The following is a 21,008-nucleotide window of genomic DNA, read 5'->3' as shown; positions in this document are numbered from 1 at the left end:
ATGTCTGTGGCTTCAATTAGGGTGTTAACAATGGAGGTGATGAGAAGTGGTCAAATTTCTGACAGGTAATTGAAGCTAAAAGCATTTGTTGACTGCTGGATGTGGGATGTGAGTAGAAAGGAGGAATTAAGGATGCTTTCATGGTTTTTTTTTTTTTTCATGGTTTACAGCCTGAACATGGGTGGAGACGACTTATAATAAAATAGGGGAAGTTTTATGGTGGAGCAGGTTTGAGGAGAAAGATCAAGGATTCAGTTTTGAACACCATGAATTGGATATATCTATTTAGCATTCAAATGGAAATGTGGAGTGAGCAGTTGTACATTTGCTCCTAGAGTTCACAGGATATGTAGAGGCTGGAGCATAAATTATTGAAGAAATTATTATATATTTTCAAACACATTAGCTTACATTTTACTTATTAGTTATTTGCCAATGGTAATAGTAATATGGAAAATATAATTTAACAAACATTTATTGGAGCTGGGATATAACAATGAATGAAAAACATATGGCCCCTACCTTTATCCATCTTAAAATATATTGGTATCTACAGAGTGTTTACCATTTGCTAAAATTTATATTCGCTCTAATAAATAAGAATAATTCAAAGCTAAGTTCCTCTAAGTGAGAGTAATTCAAAACTGGTCATATCATAAATAAGTCAAAAACTCCTTGAAAAAATTAATATAACATTCTACTATGTTATTGAAAATATATGCATTCACCTTCATTTCTCATTCCACTTTGACACTTCTGTGTACCAAATCTATTCCATGTTCCACAACTACAGTAATTTCCATTAATAATGCTAGTTATTAATGATAATAAGAATAAAAAAATAAATAAATAGCATGGACAAAAAAAGATCCTATAAATTATTCATTGCTTGTCAGGACTGTTTTCACTTTGGTCAGAGGAACAATTCTGAACATGATCTTGTGTATTTTATTTTCAAAACTTTTTTGGCTAGTGATGTCTCTTGTTATTTCAATGAATTAGTTTTTACTGTTTATTTAGCTGATCACATCTCATTCTCTTTTTGATTACCTCACCATTGTTTTTTCTGGGTATTTATCAAGAAAATACAATTTCGTAATTAATAAAGTCAGTACATAAAAAATATAAAAAATACATAGTATCTACTAACTAGATAATTCTAATCAATTTGGCATTCTTTGTATTGTTTACTTTCCACAGAACATTGAAGTTGATAGAAAGCTAGAAAAAGTTTCTGAGTCATGGTGAATTGAATTATGTTTACATAAAATGTGTCCTTTATTATCTATCTTATTTACCTTAGTTAAAAAAAAAAAAAAAAAACCTGTTGCTGTCGAGTCAATTCCAACTCCAAGTGACACTATAGGACAGAGTAGAACCGCCTCATAGGGTTTCCAAGGAGCAACTGGTGAAATTCGAACTGCCAATTTTTGGTTAGCAGCTGAGCTCTTCAGCACTGTGCCGCCAGGGCTCCTTATAGCTTCCAGTTAAGATGTTTGATTTATATTTTGACCCAATAGTAGGAAAAACATAAAGAGAAAAATAGCATATGTAGAAATTGTCCCTCCAAATAAAATACAGCTCTGTGAAGCAGAGAAAAAACAAGTAACAAAGTGGAGAATGGTACTAAAGCTGTAGGCTTGCTTAGCTCCAGCCTGATGTTTTCTCCTGCGGAGTGAAAGGAATTCAAGTCCTTCTGTACAAAGACGGGGCCGGGAACCACACACTGGGGGCCAGGAACCACCCATTCTTGAAGCCAGATCCTGAAGTGAGAGGACTCAACTCTTTGAAAGAAGCTAAAAATAAAAACTCACAGCCATCTCAGCTGTGGAATCCAACAGCTTGCAGGTCTAGTATAGTGAGGACAGAGACAGTGCCTTGCAATCAAGAGCTGTCCAAGCTGGCTGTCTAACCAGATCACCATGGCCCTGAAGTGCCATGATAAGAAGTGACCTTGGCTGGGGACCTAGGGAGCTACTTGGAGGTAACAGCACAGCCTCAAGACAGAGAAAACGCAAGAAATGGGAATGTGAGATGGCCATAACAAGAAGAAGGAAGGCAAAAGAAACAAACAAAAAGTTCCCACTTCCAATGAGTATTCAAATTAAATTTTCATGAAAATAATATTAAATATCAGTAGGGCAGAAAATACAGATGTAATAAATGAAGGCAATCACAAACAGAAAAGATAAACAGTCAGAAATGACATGTGGTAAAATGAGTTCCTTTATATTGGCTCTCACCTTGGTTCTTTGGGAAAACTGTTTGAAAGATTTTTCCCCTAAACCTGTGCCCTAGTTTCCACTCCAGAGGGTTTTCCAGTTGGCCAGGTTGATTGACATTTCCTGGATAAGCTGTAAACAGCTGTCTTTTTGCCCGACTCTGGGCTGCAGCCTGCCCTGTGATTGATATACACCTTGCAGGGACTGGTCAATAGACTATACATATGCAAAAGTGACTATAAACCCTGCAAATGAAGTGTCTGTAGCCTGTCTGCAAATGAAGTGTCTGTGGCCCACCAAGAGGGGATTAGTCAGTTCATAGCCTTGGTGGAAGGGTCATGCCTTGAAATTAATGGGTTTGTAGCTATAAGCAGCCACCTCCACAGAAGTTTTTGAGACAGAAGAAGCAGGAAGAGAAGCAGCAGAAAGAAACAGAAGGAAGAAAGAAAGAAAACAGGAGCAGAGAGAGAGAGGAGAGGCAAGGAATCTCCTAAAGGAGCTGTAACATGGTCAGAGGCCAGGAAGGAGCACAGCAGCAGAGCCAGTGATAACAGAAGGCAGGGCCCAGTAGAACCTGTCCTCAAGGGGCCAAGAGGTACCTGTCTTCAGGGGGCTCAGAGGAAGCCTACACCAGAGGTGCTGAGAGAGCTGTTCTACACTAACGAAGGGAAACTTTGCCTACATGCTTTCTGAGCCTGATCCTGAGTTGTAGCCCCGCTCCTTAATAAACAACCTAACTGTGAGTACAGTTCCTCAGCTCTGTGAGACATTGCAGTGAACCCAAATGAGGGAGGGAAGAGTGCTGAGGTGAGGGAGAGTGGCCAGTGTCAGAGATGAAGTGGTACAGCAACTTGGAGAATGTGAAAATCTGGGATATATTTGACCTTCGCCTCATAGGAATTGGCTTTATGCTGATTCTTATATTTGAAGTTATTCATAAATGACAGGAACATAGGTCAATATGAAAAGAAGTCATTTTAAATATTTTTAGAAAATACAATCAATGAAACTAAAAACACGATTAGGAAAGTTGTAGTTATTGAGGAATTCAGCAGTAAATATTTCAGAAAGACAAAGATACAAAAAAATATGAGAGCAGTTAAACAACCAGAGACTAAGTTGAGAACATCCAATGAGTATCTAATGCCCTACCCAGAAGAACCCAACGGTGGAGAAATATTATTTGAACCAATAATTGCTGAAATGTTATCAAAATTGAAGAAACACTTTTGAAAGAAAAAAATCAGGCCAATCTCTCATGAAGGTAAATGCAAAGAATGCTAATAAAAAATATTTAGCAATCTGAACCCAGTGGTATATAAAAATGGATTATGACTGATTTGGGTTTATTTCAGTAATACAAAGTTGTTTTCACTTTAGAAAAGCAGTCAGTGCATTTGCCTCACAACAAAATGAAAGCAGAAACATCCATAACTGTCTCAAAAGATGCAATAAATATTTTTTAAGAATTAATAACACTCATGATAAAACTCATAAAACTTGAGAGACTGGTGATATTAATTTTCGTGTAGACGATCATTCAGATCCTGCTGAGTTTGTTGGGCTCCTCTCCTCCAAAGGTTTCTTTTCCACTCTCCCTCAGCCACATTTTATATAGAATACTTTTCGCTTCACTATTATCAATATGGGAAACCCTGGTGGAGTAGTGGTTAAGTGCTACGGCTGCTAACCAAGAGGTTGGCAGTTCGAATCCACTAGGCACTCCTGGGAAACTCTATCGGGCAGTTCTACTCTGTCCTATAGGGTCGCTATAAGCCAGAATCAACTTGACGGCACTGGGTTTTTTTGGGGGGTGGGTATTACCAATATGTGCAGCCCTCTCCATATTATGCCTCTCACTCCTGTCCCTCCAGTCACTGGACTCCTTTAATCCAACCAAAGCTTTTGATCCATTAAACCTGCTTCACTTTGCTCCCCGTTATTTTCATGCCCTTTCTTCCTATCATATTCTGCTTAAATATTGTGATCAGTTTTTAAAATTCATTCACTTAGCAAATATACTGTTTTGGGCCCTCTGGGCACATATGTAACCAAAATCACTCCTTTGCATTCATCCTCAACTTCCTTGTCCCTTCTTTATTTTATTTAGCAAGACCACACTTGAGTTAAACCATGATTATATCATGCATGTAAATGATCTCATCTATCTCATGTATTTGACGCTGCCTATAAACCCTTTTTTTTTTTTTTTTTATAAACCCTGGTAGTGTAGTGGTTAAGAGCTACAGCTGCTAACCTAATGGTCAGCAGTTTAAATCCACCAGGTGGTCCTTGGAAACTCTATGGGGAGTTCTAACCTGTCGTATAGGGTCCCTGTGAGTCAGAATTGACTCAACAGCAATGGGTTTGTTTGTTTTGTTTGTTTATATATTGACAACTCCCATATTTATATATCCAGTGTAGACCTCTTCACTGAACTCATAATCCATATATTCAGCTGACTTGACATTTCTACTTAAATATCTAGTAAGCAGTTCAAAGTTAGTATCTAAAGCTGAGTTTTTGATAACATTTCCTCCCCCAAAAGAACTTCTTCAGTCTTTCACATCTCAGTTAATAGTAACTCCAGTCATCTAGTTGCTTTTGCAAAAATCTTTGGAGTTGCTATTATGCCCAGACATCAAAGCTGTCAGCAAATGCTGGCTGCTTTATATTCAAAATATGTCCCAAATTTCATCACCTCTCACCATCTCCACTGATTTCACCCTGGACCAAATCATCCTGATGTCTTACCTGGATTCCAAGCTTAGCCTTTCATCATGTCTCTCTGATTCCACCCTTCTTCCTGCAGTCCATTCTCAACAGAGCAGATTGGGTGATTCTATTAAAATGTAAACCATAGAATGTCTTTCCTCTGCTCAGAACCCTTCAATGCTTCCTATTTTACTCAGAGTAAAATTAGAATTCTTTATTCTCATCTTCGAGGCCCTCACAATCTGCTCTTCTGTAGGGTCTCTTGCTACTCTAACATTGTTCATTCTGCAGCCTCCTTACCCTCTTCCCTCTCACTCAGAATGTCTTCCCACACATACAACATGGTTAACTCCTTCACTTCTTCAGACCTTTACTCAAAATCCCCCTCCCCAGTACAGCCTTCACTTGCTACCATTTCTAAAATTTCACCCCTTTCCTCACCATCTTACATCTACTTTGCCTGCTTTTTTTTTTTCTTAGCATTATCAGACAATGGCTTATCTTTTTTTTTTTTTTTTTTAGTTTTCTGCTTCCACTCACTAAATTTAAGCTCTATGATGGAAGTAAATGTTCTCTGTTATGTCCACTAATGTATCTGAAGCACCTAGAGCCAAAACCAAAAACCAAACCTGTTACCGTTGACTCGATTCTGACTTATAGTGACCCTATAGGATAGAGTGGGACTGTCCCACAGGGTTTTCAAGGAGTGGCTCGTGGATTCGAACTGCCGACATTTTGTTTAGCAACTGAGCTCTTAACCAGTGTGCCATAAGGGAGATGCCCAAGGAATAGTTGATGCGTGGACAAATAAATATTAATATATCTAAAGATATACAATTCTTCTAGAAGATTTTTCTAAGAAGAAGAAAAAATAGGGAAGAATTTCTTTAACAAAACACAATACCTACAGAGGAGACTGTTGATAAATTTGACTTTAAGATATATAATCTCAGTTCAACCAAAGGCACTCTGAACACAGTAAATGTCAAATTACCAATTAAAATATGCTATTAACAAAATAAAATAGATAAAAGCTTTGTATTCAGAAAATATAAACACAAATTGATTTGAAAAGGATAAAAAACCTATGGAAAATGAGTAAAGGATACGAAGTGACAATAGTGAAAAATGGAATAACCAAGATTTATAAAAGAAAGATCTTCAAGCTCACTCACAGTCAGAAAAGTGCAAATTGAAATAACTGTGTTTCACAATGTTGAGATTGTCAACAATTTAAAAGTCTGACAATATGTATAAGCAATGGCAAATATATGATACCACAGGATTGTCGTCCAATGATATTAGGAGTAGAAATTGGTATGAATACTTAGAGAGCAACTGGTTGTTGATTGCACTTGAGCTGATTCCGACTCGTGATGGTCCCATGTGTTGCAAAGTAGAATTGCTCCATAGGGTTTTCGAGGCCGTGACCTTTCAAAAGCAGTTAGCTAGGCCTGACTTCTGAGGCACAGCTGGGTGAGTTAGAACTGCCAACCTTTCAACTAGTAGTCAAGTGCTTAACCATACAAATACTTAGAGAATAACTGGTTAACATCTGGGAAGGTTGAAGACGTTCTTACTTTTTAACTGAGCTATTTCAACTCTGAGTAGAGAAATGCTTTTCACATGTAAAAGAAAAAGCCTCATAATATTTGTGAATGTAAAATTTCTATGGACAAAGAATTAATACGTAATTTATAGTGTTTTCATATAACGGACTAGTATATAGCAGTGAAAGTAAATGGAAAAAACATTGAATTGACGTGGATGAATCTTAAAAATAACATTTAATTGAGGAATTTAATCTAGGAGGATACAAAAATCAGGAATAGTTTATAGTGAGTTTGGAAAATGTAAAATAATGTAGTTTGTTGATATACACACATAATACCAATATAAAACATACGGAAATGTTAAGTTCCAAATTAAGGGCCTTGACTATCTCTGTGAGATGAAATAATTAGGAATAGGGAAAGCTATAAAATAAGATACGATCAAGTAACTTCTTAGTGAATCATATTGACATTTGCAGGAAAATGTTTTTGAAAATTTGAGGTTGGATGTGGAAGAAACTACACCTAGTAGGAGCCAGAGCCTGTGCTAGGTAGTTTATTTCTGCCACACGCTACCAAATGAAAATATAAACATAAAATTTTCTAATAGTTATGTCCGTGATCTATTTTTTATAGCCATTATCTGTTTTTTCATGATTTTGCATTAAGTTGTGAAATGGATACAGATGAATCAGGAAGGTAAGCAATAGCCACCCTTAAGGAACTTTGAGTACAGTAGAAACAACAGTAACACGGATAACTATAATAGGTCAGAAACTCATAAATCCAAAATGACGGCTATATTTAAGCCTCCAGAGAAACGGGGCATTATCTGTCAGTGAGGCTGGGGAGCATAATTTCCATGCAAAGGACTATGAGAGGGTTTATACCTGGAGGCTTATTGAAAGGAAAGCAGAGGCCCAGACATAGGCAAGTTTTTTAGGCTTATAGGTGACTGTTTACACAGAGTTGAAAAGTGCAAAATAAGTTTGGATGAGTAGGAGTCCATATAGAAATGCAAGTGTATTTAGAAATACAAATTCCTTCTTTAAGCCTACCCGAACTGTCCCCACATCCATAATTGCCTGATGGTAAGTCTCCTTCTGCCTGTCTTTCTCAGTCCATGACCTGACTCCTTATTTAGAGTTTCCAAAATAGTTTTTGGACTCACTAGACCCTTATTTAATGACTCTCTAGCCCTAGCTCTGATTTATGTATTTTATATCATTCACTTGTTTTCACGTGGTTTTCCAATTTTCAACTATGTATTTTATATCTGTATGTTTAATCTCCTCCAAATAAATTGCAAGCTCTTAAAAATCAGTGCAGGCACTTACTACATCTTTAGAGCTTCCTCTATACATATTCAGTGGTTTCAATGAATGTTTTAGTTAATCGTTTATGTTTTGAAGGGAATGTATATTAGTAAAAAAAAATCCACATTCTAGGTTTCTCTGTTTTTGTTCTTTCTTAAATTGTCTCCAATTCTGTGTCTTTTTTCACTGAGACTCTTCTACTCTCTCTCTGCCTGAGTACATAAATATACATGTATGTATTTTTAATGCATGTATACACATACGTGTGTATACATATATACATGATGTGTGTAAACGTATACATACACACATATACAAACACATATGTAACGTAGTATATCGAGAAGCAGTAGTTTGTAAGAGAAGTTATGTGTAAGTCTTCATATAACTGTAAATGTTCTTATTTTAATTTTCGGTAAAGATCTTAGAAAGCTAGAGAAGTAAGGCATTTCTAAAAGCATCAATACAGGGCTTTTATTTATGCATAAAAGGCAACAACTGGATGTCTAAGATACTGTCAATGACTCTCTGCTGCCCACCACCTTCCTCCTTTTATTAGTCTCAGATAGAAGATAAACAACAAGACTGACAGTTTTGTGTTCTTTGCTGTTTTGTGTCACCATCACAGACAAGAGGGTATTATGTCTTCACTCAAATCTGTCACATTTGCTGTATCTTCCTATTTGTCTTAAAAATTGTTTTCTTCATAATCTTCCTAAATAGATACACAAACCAAATATTGATTACACGTTATTTTATTGGGGAACTATTTTCCCATAATATGATGTTCTCCATTTCAGATGAGAGCTTTTAACTACTTTTTACATGCTGCTGGCAAAGCCTCTGCCATGACTCAGAATTGACTCAAGGGCAGCTGGCCAAAGCCCCCAGAATATAGAGGTGTTTGTTTTGAAGAAACGTTTCTTAAAAAAAATGAAGTACTAGGTGTCTTCATTTCTTAGTGCTTCTGTAACAGAAATATCACAAGTAGGTGGTTTCAAAGAACAGAGACATTTATTTTCTCACAGTTTAGGAGTTCAGAAGTCCAAATTCAGGGCCCTGGCTCTAGGGGAAAGCTTTCTGTCTATTGTGCCTGAGGAAAGATTTCTTGCAGTATCCGTAGACCTAGCATTCCTTGATTCCTTGGCAGTCTCCACATGGCATGCACCTTCCCCTACAATTGTTCTTGCTTCTCTGTGTCTAATCTGCTCTTTTGAGATCTCAGAATCGAGTAGGTGTAAGACACGCCCTACACTGGTATGACATCATTAAAATCACAAAGAAAACCCTGTTCCTAAATGGAATTTCCTGCATGGGTATGGAGGTTAGGATTCCAATACATGTTTTTGGGCAACACAATTCAACCCATGACAGTAGGTTTGACAGAATATGTAGATTTTGTTTTCATGATACAGGGAAATCACAAGGAATTTCCCAATGTATGTAACATGTAAATCACTCCCAGTGAATTTAATATTTTTAACATATAAACCTATGAGATATTTCGTAATACAACAAAAAGGGTTTGTTTTTGTTTTGTTTTCAATTTAAAATTGTTCTTAGTTTATGGGGGATATAAAAAAGTAATGTTTCTGTTTTTGAGTAAACTGATATCTAAGTTGGAATAGTGATAAAATGGTGAAATAACAAACATAATAAGACTTAATACAGATCATTAGGATAACTGCAGCTTCCTTATCTTTTTCTGTTCTTTTCTGAAACTTATCTACCTACACATTAGCTTATTTCTATATTTTACCATGAAGTTCTTATGGTATGTTTATTGTTAAAAAGCAGTCTAAATAAATGAAACTGCTCTGTAACTAGCAAATGCTCATTTCAATGACCATATAAGTATCAAAAATAAAATTTGCTAAATTTATTCTTTATTTTATTAAGTTAAAAAAACATTTATCATAGATATAATGTATCCTAAGTGAAGGAAACTAGAATAGTATAAACAAGCAGAGGAAAAAAAAAAAAAATCATTGCTAATTCCAGCACTCAGAGGTATTTTTTTCTATTTTATCGTAAAATTGACCCCACATTGAACACTTAATATTGCATCCTCTTTTCAACCAGGGTTATATCATTTTCCTGTTTTAGAAGTCTTCTTCTTTATAATGTGAAGGTTCCTAATATTCTATCTATAGGTTGAACATTAAGTTTGTTTATACATTACTTTTTACTATAAATAATGTTATGACAAATATTTATTTATATGCATAAATCTTGGTTAGAGTTACAATAATTTTCATTAGGATAGAAAGACCTAAATCAACAGTCTCCTGTAATTGACAGCGTGTTACCTTGATTTTCTCTTTTTCTGCAGAAAAATATTTAAATGGTTTTCTTAAGAAAATTATATACATGATATATTTCTGAGACTTTGCATACCTTTTTTTTTTCTTGTGCAATATGATGTGAAAGACTAATTGGTTGGGTATAAAATTATTGCCTTATAATGTGTCCTCCTCAAATTTTTAGTGGTATTTCTCCTTTGTTTTTCAGGGATTTAATAACTTGAATAAAAACCAGTTATTTTTAGCTATACAAACTATTCTACAAATGTGTCTTCAGTTGCAGTTATTTTAATGCTATTTTTCTTGGAAACACTAGGAAGCCTTTATCTATCATCTTTCTGCACACACTCTCTCTTTGTTGACATTATTTTCTCTGCATTCTGTGAGATCTCAAGTTGGTAATCTACATAATTTTTTAACTATATTTGTATAGCTTTCACTGCTTTCAGTTTGGTTGTGAATTCTTCTTTTGTATTTTTAATCTCTCTTCATTTCTGTTTTTTATTGTAGCCTCTTTTCATTTCAGATTATTTTCCTTGCCAGCCTATTGGAGTTCTAAACATTTTGCTGATATTTTTATTGTTGTTGTTCTTGTAATAAATTCTGTAGTAATTCTTCAGGGATACTGCTTTTCTTTTGATCCACATTGTTTTTCGTAAGTCCTACTAAGATGCAGAAAGCAATTTGGACATTGTCCTTGGTCTCTGAAAGCTGGACCACACCTGAGCCTACCAAGTGAGGGTTGACCAGACCAAGAGGTACCACCTGGTGGCCTAATGTTGACTAGCTTCAGGAGGCATCACCATGTGGTAAGGCCAATAAGATCCCTGAACATGGAGGCTCAGATGAGCTTCCTGGTTGGTGAGGACATCTGGTCTAGGAAAAGTTGTGTGTCTCCTGGAGACATGGAAGCTCTGTACTGGAACCCCTCCCAGACCTGTCCTATGCAATTCCTTGTATATTATTTTGGTTATAATAAATCTAGTAGTGATAAATAAGTACGATATAATCCCTGTGCATTCTGTAAGCCATTCCATCAAATGAATGATTCCAAAGGGGCAATGAGAGCCAGCAGAGGCTGGTGTCTGCCTATTTGGCAGTCTGAAGGATGGTGTACTTTTAACTTGTGAGATCTGACCTGGCTCCAGGTGACCAGAGTCAGAGAAATACCTCCTGGGCAGCTGGTCTGAAGGAAGGTGTCCCTCTAACTTTTAAACACCAAACCAAACCCATTGCTGTTGAGTCAATTCTGACTCATAGTGACACCATAGGACAGAGTAGAACTACCCCATATAGTTTCCAAGGGTGTAATCTTTGCAGAAGCAGAATGCCACGTCTTTCTCCTGCAGAGCCACTGGTGGGTTCACACTGCTGACCTTTCTGTTAGCAGCTGAGCACTTACCTCCTATGCCACCAGAAACTACCTTTAATTAATGCAGCCTCATAATATTTTTTCATTTAACTCATTTTTGTTAGTTGTGGTAATGCTAGTCCTTGGATGATGCCAGTGGTAAGAGCTTGACTACTAACTGGAAGGTTGCTAGTTTGAACCTGTCCAGAAGCACCTCAGAAGAAAGAACTGATGATCTGCTTCCAAAAGGCCACAGACTTGAAAACCCTATGGAGTGCAGTCCTACTCTACACACATGGAGTCGCCATGAATAGGAATCTTGACAGCAATATTTTGTGACATTTTTTTGTGTGTGTTTGTTTGTTTGTTTGTTTGTTTTTATGGTAATGTTAGCTTCATTATCAAACAAATTTCAGGAGTTTAGGGCAATAGAATTTTAATTCTCTCTCAAGTAGTATTTAATACAAAGATTTCAGGTATCTGGTAGCTTTTCAGTATGTGGAAATTCAAGGACCCACAGTTCTTCAATTCTGTGGTATTTCCATCCCATACAGCCTTGGAAGCCTCCATTTCCAAGACAGGAAAAAGAAAAAAAAAGAAAGAAAGAAAGTGGAAAAGGAGAGCTCTGTCCGTTTCTTAAAAGACTCTGAAAGAAGTGAAACATAGCACTTTCTCATATTCCATTGGCTAAATCTAGTCATATGGTTTTGCTCCAAAGTGAGGGGTTGCTGGGACAATAGTACTTCATTAGGCAACTACCTTCTGGGTTTAACATGTACAGAAAAAGAAATTTCAAGGGGAAGAAAACTGGTCACCTTAGCCACATTCATCCTTTAATATGGAGCAAACTATCTAGATACGATGACATTTAAGATGTGATTATTGTCCTCAGATTTCCTTTGTATCCTATAATTGGATGGTAGGCAAACATGTTAGATCCTAGCACAATCTCCAGTTTCTACATTATTTAATCATGGGTGGCTCTGTAGATCTTAAATGGGATCTCAAGGGTTTCAGTTTCCTGCATATCTCAGATATTTCTGAAAATTGAGTTCAGTACCACTGCAATGTCCATGGTATATTGCTACCATAGCTCTTCCTGTTTTAACCTCCCACCTACCTTTTACTTATGAAAGCTGAACCTCCTCAAATACAATATGCCATTGCCAGTCCAAGATGAAATTTGAATGTCAGGACATTGATTTTATAGTACCTAAATGGTTATCATAACACAAGGTCTCTGGGGCTCAGTAAGAACAGAATTCTGATTGCTTCAAAAAGCCACACTCATTTAATATTTTTCTGCTTGTTAAGTTTCGTTGTACATATGAATTAGGTCTGTGGGAAAAAGATACCCAGCTTTCTTTTAGGTGACCCACTATATGTTTATAAACCTAGTTCCATCAGGCTTATTTTTAACAGGAAAATTTTCAAAGTTTTATTAAGAGATTGAATACCAGCCTTAGTAATTATTAATTAGAATATAAAAAAAAAAAAAAATAGAAGAGTATAACGTCTAAGTTGTAGTCTCCAGAGTCCGAATGCCTAGATTCCCGTACCAGCTCTGCTATATGGCTTTGGGCAAGCTACCAAACCTCTCTGACATTCAGTTTCCTCATCTTTAGAAGAGGAATAGTTTCATTGGGCTACTGTGAGGACAAAAAATGACAAATCTATGTATTGCACTTTGCAAATGTCTTGTCAGTTAGCAAATACTCTATAAAAGCTAACTGCTGCCATCAACATCATCATCTTAGTAGTAGTAGTGTGATTTTTTTCTCTATGTATTGACTGTGGTTTGGTAACAGTCTCTTGAAGTAGCATTAAGTCTATCTATTGCTCCTCTATTGAGCACATGTTTAGGTGGTTATCTAGTGTTTAGCAATCTCCTGATTTGCTTTCAGTGACTTGATTTGAAGGCTAGTTTTTGGCCCATTTGGGAAATCCCAGAAAGTGTCTTCTTGGTGGGGCAGTTTTGAGTGTGTTGTGGAATATACACAGGAAATATAGTTTTATAGCAGATTATTTCTAAAACATGTGTTTTCTTTATTCTCTCCTGTATTGGCTGGCTATTTTAAGCACTCTTTCCTTTCCTATGGTCCTCATTATCTCAGTGAAAGCTTTCTAAGAGAGAGCGGAGATCTTTTCCACAGTGTAGTCTGGTTGTTGGACTGCTTCAGTATCCAAGGCCAAGTCAAGCTCAAAGCCCAGAAGTCCCAAACTCACAGCTTCGTATAAAAGCTGTGGAGTCAGCAAGTACAGTAGCTTTTGAAGCAGTAGATATCACTCTTTGGATTTCCCTCTTGAGAATTAGCAAGAGTAGTGTGTGTTCAGTACCTTCTCTCTGGGTTTCAGAAGCCACCTCCACAGTATATTTCGTTTCAACCTAGCTACAAAGTAGAAATCCAAGGTGACTGCTGAACCATTATATTTAATGCAATAAAATAGAATGTGCTCTTTTGTTGTACATTTCACATGATATGTCTAATTTGATGTATTTTTTTTTTTTCAGTAAGTTTTGGAGCATTATTTGTGTGAATTACGGAAAGACACCTGTCTATACTTGCTCCTGAAAGCCTTTTATCAAAGTGGGTTTTATCAGTCACTCCACATGGTCCTGGCTTTCCCAGCTTCAATCTTTTAGTTGCACATTGGATTTTTGTCCTATCTTAACTTGCCCCCTCCATTTATTTTTTTATTTACATATACAATCCTTTTTATATCCAATATTATAAATAATTGCATATATATATACATATACACACACATATGTAAAACAAAAGAAAAAGTTTTCAGTTTTCAAAAATTTATACTTTTGTTGCATTAAAACCAAAAAAACCAAACCCTTTGCCATTGACTCGATGCTGACTCACCTCAATCCCACGTGTTACACGTAGAACTACCCCCTAGGGTTTTCTTGGTTGTAATCTTTACGGAAGCAGGTCACCAGAACTCTTCCATGGTGCCACTGGGTGGATTCAAATAACTAACCTTTAGGTTGGTAGTCAAGTGTAAACCAGTTATTCCATTCAGGGACCTTTAGTTGTATAAACATGTTAAGATATGTTGCTTCTTCTTTTTCCTATCACTTAATCTGTCATCCATCAAATTTTACAGACTGAATTGTACTTTTTGCTTTTTTATTACTGCATGATTTTTCACTTTCCCACTGAATGTTAGATTTATGTGAGATGATATTTTAGAAATAATATTCATGATTAACACGAATTAGATGACCATTTTTCAAAGGGCAGTATTTTCTTTCTGAGACATCCCCTACCCTTACCCTCAAAAGAGGGCAAAAAGAGTCAGAAGTGAGCAATTGACAGAAGAAAGCATGGCCAAGATTAAATGATTAAACTTTTCGGTCACAAATGTATATTAGCATTATATTAGCTATGAATTGGTTTTAATGAAATCTGTATTATTTTCATATTTTTAGGGCTGTATGAATTTTGAAAATATGAAAATAAGCAAAAATGGTTCTCTTAAATATAGATCGTGTCCCTAGATTTTAAAAGTTCGTGTACTATAAAATAATTTGTTTATTCCACCCCATCATTATGTTCTGCCCACAATGAAGACAGGACTGAGAAAAATTTATCCAAATTTCAGGCTGTAGGAGATATTATTTGGGGATTATTAGATAAGGACAAACAGGATGAAAGTATTTTCCCCACCTGGGTTGCAAATACCAACTGAAGGCTTTCACAGTATAAGGGGCTCTGAAAAGTTATAAGATTACAAATACCAAGGACAGGTTTCTCTGTCTAATGAAGGCAGATGTTTTTGATTCCCGATGTACTTTTGTGTATGCATTTCCATAATAGCATGACATAAAATCTTCTTGTCTCTTTGATATAAATGCTCTGTGAGAGTTACACCACATGGCTACATATGGTGGTTTTATGGTTAAATGTAAAAAAAATGAATTTCATATGTCTTTGAGGAGACCAATATATTGTAGGTTGTTGGAAAAAAAATAAGGGCTTACAAAAACTGTTCTGTTCAAATACCAAGTCATTTTCCCGTTCTATGAATCCAGGCAAATTGTGAACTGTATCAAATGCCGAGACATATTTTCTCAAGGAAAATAAGAAATAATGTGACAGACACCTAGGGAAATACTGTGTTTTAGAGAAGCAAACAAAATATTCACAAGCTTTTATTGTGGGAGATGAGGAGGGAAGGTTATTTCCTCTATAAGGTCCTTGGAAATATTTATCAGATTTTGTAGTTAAGTGGTTTTGATGATCACCGGTTATCAACCTTCCACCATAAAACTACCCATATTAGACATGGAAAACTTCTAACATATAATTAAATCAGTTGTGTCATGTTCCTTTTACAAACAAGTTGCTAGTAAACTGTCTTTATTCACCAAAATAGTACAAAGTTGCACATAAAACAGCATTTGGTATAAGTGATAAATTCGGATTGATAAATTCTAAAAATCATTTAACCTTCAAGACTTAAGCCAAATTCTGAAGACTAAAGTTTCTGAAGCTGGATATTCTACTTTATTTATGGGATACGTTTATATCGACATGTTATGAAAGGTAATGGTAGCATTGTTTGATTATTATTATTATTTTTAAATATTTTATTTTGGTGAAAATAGATTATTTTCTTTTTAAACACGAAGTTCATCAAGTCTGCAGATAGCTGAATTTTTTGGCCTTTTAACCCCCCACCCAAAAAAAAACCCCACTGCTTGCCCTTTTAGGTGTGCATTTTAAAAACCAATCTTCTGTTATGCTCTGATTCCATCAGATAAAGGGTATATTCTTTTTCTCAGCCCAAGCATTCTGAAAAGAGAGAGATGATATTAATAGAAATGAAATACCTCTCTTTTTTGTTCAGGCAAGATGATATTGAAAAAAGGGAATTGTCTTAATTATCTAGTGTTGCTATAACAGAAATACCACAAGTGGATGGCTTTAACAAAGAGAAGTTTATTTGCTCACAATAAAGTAGGCTAGAAGTCCAAATTCAGGGCATCAGCTCCAGGGAAAGTCTTTCTATTTCTGTCAGCCTTCCCATCAATATTCCACCCAACTAGGAGCTTCTTCTGGCAGGGACCCCAGGTCCAAAGGACGTGCTCAGCTCCCACCACTGCTTTCTTGGTGGTATGAGGTCTCCTGTCTCTCTGCTCATTTCTTTCTTTTATATCTCAACAGATTGCCTCAAAACAAAGTCAGGTCCTGTAGATTGAGTCCTGCCTCACTAACACAACTGCTGCCCATCCTCCCTCATTAACATCATAAAGGCAGGATGTACAACATATAGGAAAATCCTACAATACGATAATCATGGCCCACCCAAACTGATACACACATTTTTGGCAGGTCATAATTCAATCCGTGACAGGCATCATCTGATATAAAAGGCATTTTCTATATTACAGTTTTATACATATATGTATATATAGAATGCACGACTATTTGTCCAACTTTTTCAAAATGGGTTTTGTCATAGATGGTTTCACCTTAACTCAGTTAGGCACGTATTTGCACTTCTTCATGACTTTGTGCTGCTTTCTCTAAGTACCTGCTTTTAAATCCTTTTGGTGATAATACTGAAACCTAGGGGAAGCAGAAACAACTTTGAGTGTATGCATACTAATTTTAGAAATGTGAAAGACACTTGACTACCTAAACAGTTCTTGTTGACTCATTAACTTATAAGTGAGATTATTTTAACATAAAATTCAGCCAAATCAGAGCTGTATATTGAACACAATGTGTAATTCATATCAGGTGATTTTAAAATACTGATTAATAATACCATTAGTAAAATTAAGCCATAACTTTCTATTTGAAGACGTCTTAACAGTTCACTATCAAAATGGTTTAACAGGTGAAAACACATGAACACAGACACAGTATATAATACACCACCAAATTAGTGATTCTTGATTGAAAGTCATAAAATGTATGTTTCTCTTAAGTGAACTTCCAAAGGTATATTAGTGAAGTCATTAGAAGAGACTTCCCCAAAATCACTTAGGGTATATTCTTCTGCAATGTGGGAAAGACACTTCCTGGCAGGAGACCACATAGTCCTCCCTTGAACCTTTGTGATAACAGCTCACTACCTCAAGAGCCAGCCCAATACAATTTTGAAGACCTCAATAAATAGAAAGACACTCCCTGTATTGAACACAGATCAGCCCCTCTCTAGCTTCTACCATTCACTGGCTTTGAGCAGCGTGGACGTAATTTCCTATTCATATGCCAGCCATATTACCTCTACTACCAATGTTCTCTTCTCCAGTGAAAACATTCCCATATTTTTTAAAATAAATTTCCTATGGGATATGGTTTATAGATTCGGAACTGATTTTTCTTCCTTCTCAAAATATACTATACAGATTGTCAGGGAGATGAAATTAGCATGTACTGCTAACAGGTATTTTTGTGTGTGAGTGTGTGTGTGATCCTGTGTAGTGTGTGTGTACAGTAACAGTATTTCTCTTTTCCAGCGGTTGTCTTAGTAAAAATTTAGTTGGAATTATCACACAGAAATTTCACATTTTTGTATACATTATTGTATAAAGGAATTACAACATTTTGCTTTCAAAATTAAAGTAGAATCATTTCAGTTTATTTTATTTAAGAATATATATAAGATTTCATTTCAAATTGATTTCAAAATGAAATGCATATTTAATTTTCTGTTTGAACAAATATGTAATGGGTATTTATTATATGCATATGTAATTAATGCATAAAATTAATATTTATATTTGATGTAAATTATGCTTCAAATCTGCTACAAAAGACCTCTTTAAAGTGTTGAAAAGCAAAGATGTTACTTTGAGGGCTGAGGTGCGCCTGACCCAAGTCATCGTATTTTCAATTGCCTCATGTGTGCAAAAGCTGGACAATGAGTAAGAAAACCAAAGAAGAATTGATGTCTTTGAATTATGGTCTTGGAGAAGAATATTGACTATACCATGGACTGCCAGAAGAATGAACAAATCTATCTTGGAAGAAATACAGCCAAAGTGGTCTTTAGAAGCCAGGACGGCAAGACTTTATCTCATGTACTTTGGACGTGTTACCAGGAGGGACCAGTCCCTGGAGGAAGACATCATGTATGAGAAGGTAGAAGGTCAGTGAAAAAAAGGGAAACCCTCAATGAGACAGACTGACATGTGGCTGCCACAATTGGCTCAAGCACAACAACTTTTGTGAGGATGGCACAGGACAGGGCAGTGTTTCTGTTGTACGCAGGGCTGCTATGAGTCAGAATCAACTAGGTGGCACCTAACAACAACAATAATTTCATAATTTAGTAATTTAAAAGTAGATTTTTTCTCAAAATCATAACACCAAAATTATAAGTATTTTAGAGAAATTATATTCCCTACTATTTTTCACCATTCCTTCAAATCTACATCAATTTTCCTATGGAAACAGTAGAGCATATTAAATGTAATGGTGCAGTAGGCCTAGAGTAGCATGGAGAAACTGCTAACTGCTTGGTAATATCTCTTCTTCCTGGGCACACAACTACTCTGCGTTTTTCAGTCTTGCTTGAATTTAAGTGCGTCCATGTGCCTGAACATGGAATGGCAGCTGCAGCGATATGTATGCATCCAGGGCTCTCACATTAAAATTTCCCACACGTGCTTTCCCAGGCACTCTTTTCCTTGGAAGGCTTGCATGATCATATGTTGAAGATGGCAGCCTAGGTCCTTGATGCTTCATGTGGTGCACACCGCCCTCTACAATGACCTTGAACAGTCCTTCACTGTTACATGATAAAGAAACTTCCTGCATTTTAAGCCACAGAAATGCAACCCTGAATTCAGAAGAAAATCTGTATTGTAAAATCAGTAGGTGTAATGGTATCTATGTGGCTAAAAAAAAAAAAAAGTTAGACAGCATAAATAAATATTTAAGTGTATTTGTCTTTTACTTTGCCAAGTTCTTTTTGACATACAACATTGCCAAAGTAGGAGTGAAATAAGCATACTCACTACCTTGAAATGAAACAGTAAATTTACAATGTCAGAATCCACAGATTTGGAATGTTTATAGTCATAGGTCCCTGTAAAACATAGGATGAAAACACGACTATCTTTTAAAATATCACTTAAATAATTATAATGTCATTAAAATACAGAAAATGTTCAAAAAAGGATCTAGAAAAAATGAGTTGTTTGTTCTAGTTGTGGAAATATTAATTTTTTTTCCTTTTGATCTCTTTTGGTAATTCGTAAACATGAAAAAATTTAGTCTAAAGATTTAGAACCTAAAAATCAAAGGCAGTAAACTTCTTTTAAGTCAAATCTTACAAAATGAAAGTTTATCTGGTATAAGAAATTCATTAGAACATAAAATTTTCAAGTCACCATCATGTTTAACTGTCATTTGCCTTGAGTTTTTTATTCTTACTCCTCTTACTCTATGAGATGTACAAGGATGCATCTGCCATTTTATTTATTCATTTGCATTTTTACTTATTCATTCTCTCATTTATTCAACAGAAAAAATGGGACTATGCTCAGAGTATTATGCTAGTTACTGCAGCAGCAGGAGGGTCAATAATGTCTCTGTGCCAGAAGATTACCATATAATAAGATAAATGCTGTATATGAGCTTGTAAATAATGGCATAGGTAATGTTCACATTTAATCTTTAATTAGCTCATCAAATGATCTTAGAGCTCCATTGTATGCTCCCGGTGCTGAAGAAAGATGTGAATGAAGTTTAAGGTGGATACCATTGGAGGGTGTCTGAGTTATCTAGTGCTGCTGTAACAGAAATACCAAAAGTGGCTAGCTTCAACAAACAGAAATTTATTTTCTCAGTTTCGGAGGCTAGAAGTCCAGATTCAGGGTGCTGGCTCTAGGAGAAGGCTTTCTTTCTGTGTCGGCTCTGGGGGAAGGTCTTTGTTCCTTGATTCCTTGGTGATCTTCATGTGGCATAGTGTCTATCTTCTCCCATCTCTGCTCTCCCCACTTTCTCATTTTATATCTCAAAAGAGATTGATTTAAGACACACCTTATCCTAAAATAGTCTCATTAACAGAACAAAGAAAACCCATTTCCAAATGGAATTATAACCACAGGTTAAAAAAGGAAAAAAAAAAAGCATTGCTCTTGAGTCGATTCTGTCTCATAGTGAGTGACCCTATAGGACAGAGTAGAACTGCCCCATAGAGTTTCCAAGGAGCAGCTGGTAGATTCAAACTGCCAACCTTTTGGTTAGCAGCCAAATGCTTAACCACTGTGCAGCCATAAGGGTTAGGATTTACAACACAAATACTGGGGGAACACAATTTAATCCATAACAGAGGGTACATTAAGGAAGTGATATGGAAATTAACTTGAAAGATAAGTATGACCTGGGGACATGCAGAGAAAATATATGCCATTACTAAAGAGGTATATGTCCCTTGTTATATTTGAAAAACAATGGTTTAAGAACGTTATCTTCTAAAATGGATAATGGGGATATGGGCATGTTACATAAATGGTTTAGGTTCAAAGTTTTAGGGATTTGATAGAGTGGAGGAATGGGGGGGGGCTTCCATAA

The 21,008-nt window shown here is 36.0% G+C and overlaps 1 protein-coding gene across 1 annotated transcript in view; it reads left to right on the top strand.

Moving 5' to 3' along the window:
- Nucleotides 1–18,434: 18,434 nt before the first annotated feature.
- Nucleotides 18,435–21,008, top strand: part of CADM2 (cell adhesion molecule 2) — a 183,231-nt gene continuing 180,657 nt past the window's right edge. The window contains exon 1 of the mRNA XM_064273481.1: nucleotides 18,435–18,576. Within this exon, the coding sequence (XP_064129551.1) occupies nucleotides 18,435–18,576 (142 nt within the window). The remainder of the gene's footprint in view (nucleotides 18,577–21,008) is intronic.

This window comes from Loxodonta africana, chromosome 20, assembly GCF_030014295.1.
Source record: "Loxodonta africana isolate mLoxAfr1 chromosome 20, mLoxAfr1.hap2, whole genome shotgun sequence".
Lineage (NCBI taxonomy): Eukaryota > Metazoa > Chordata > Mammalia > Proboscidea > Elephantidae > Loxodonta > Loxodonta africana.
Note: the sequence above shows the minus strand (reverse complement) of the source record. Positions and strands in the feature narration are given on the sequence as shown.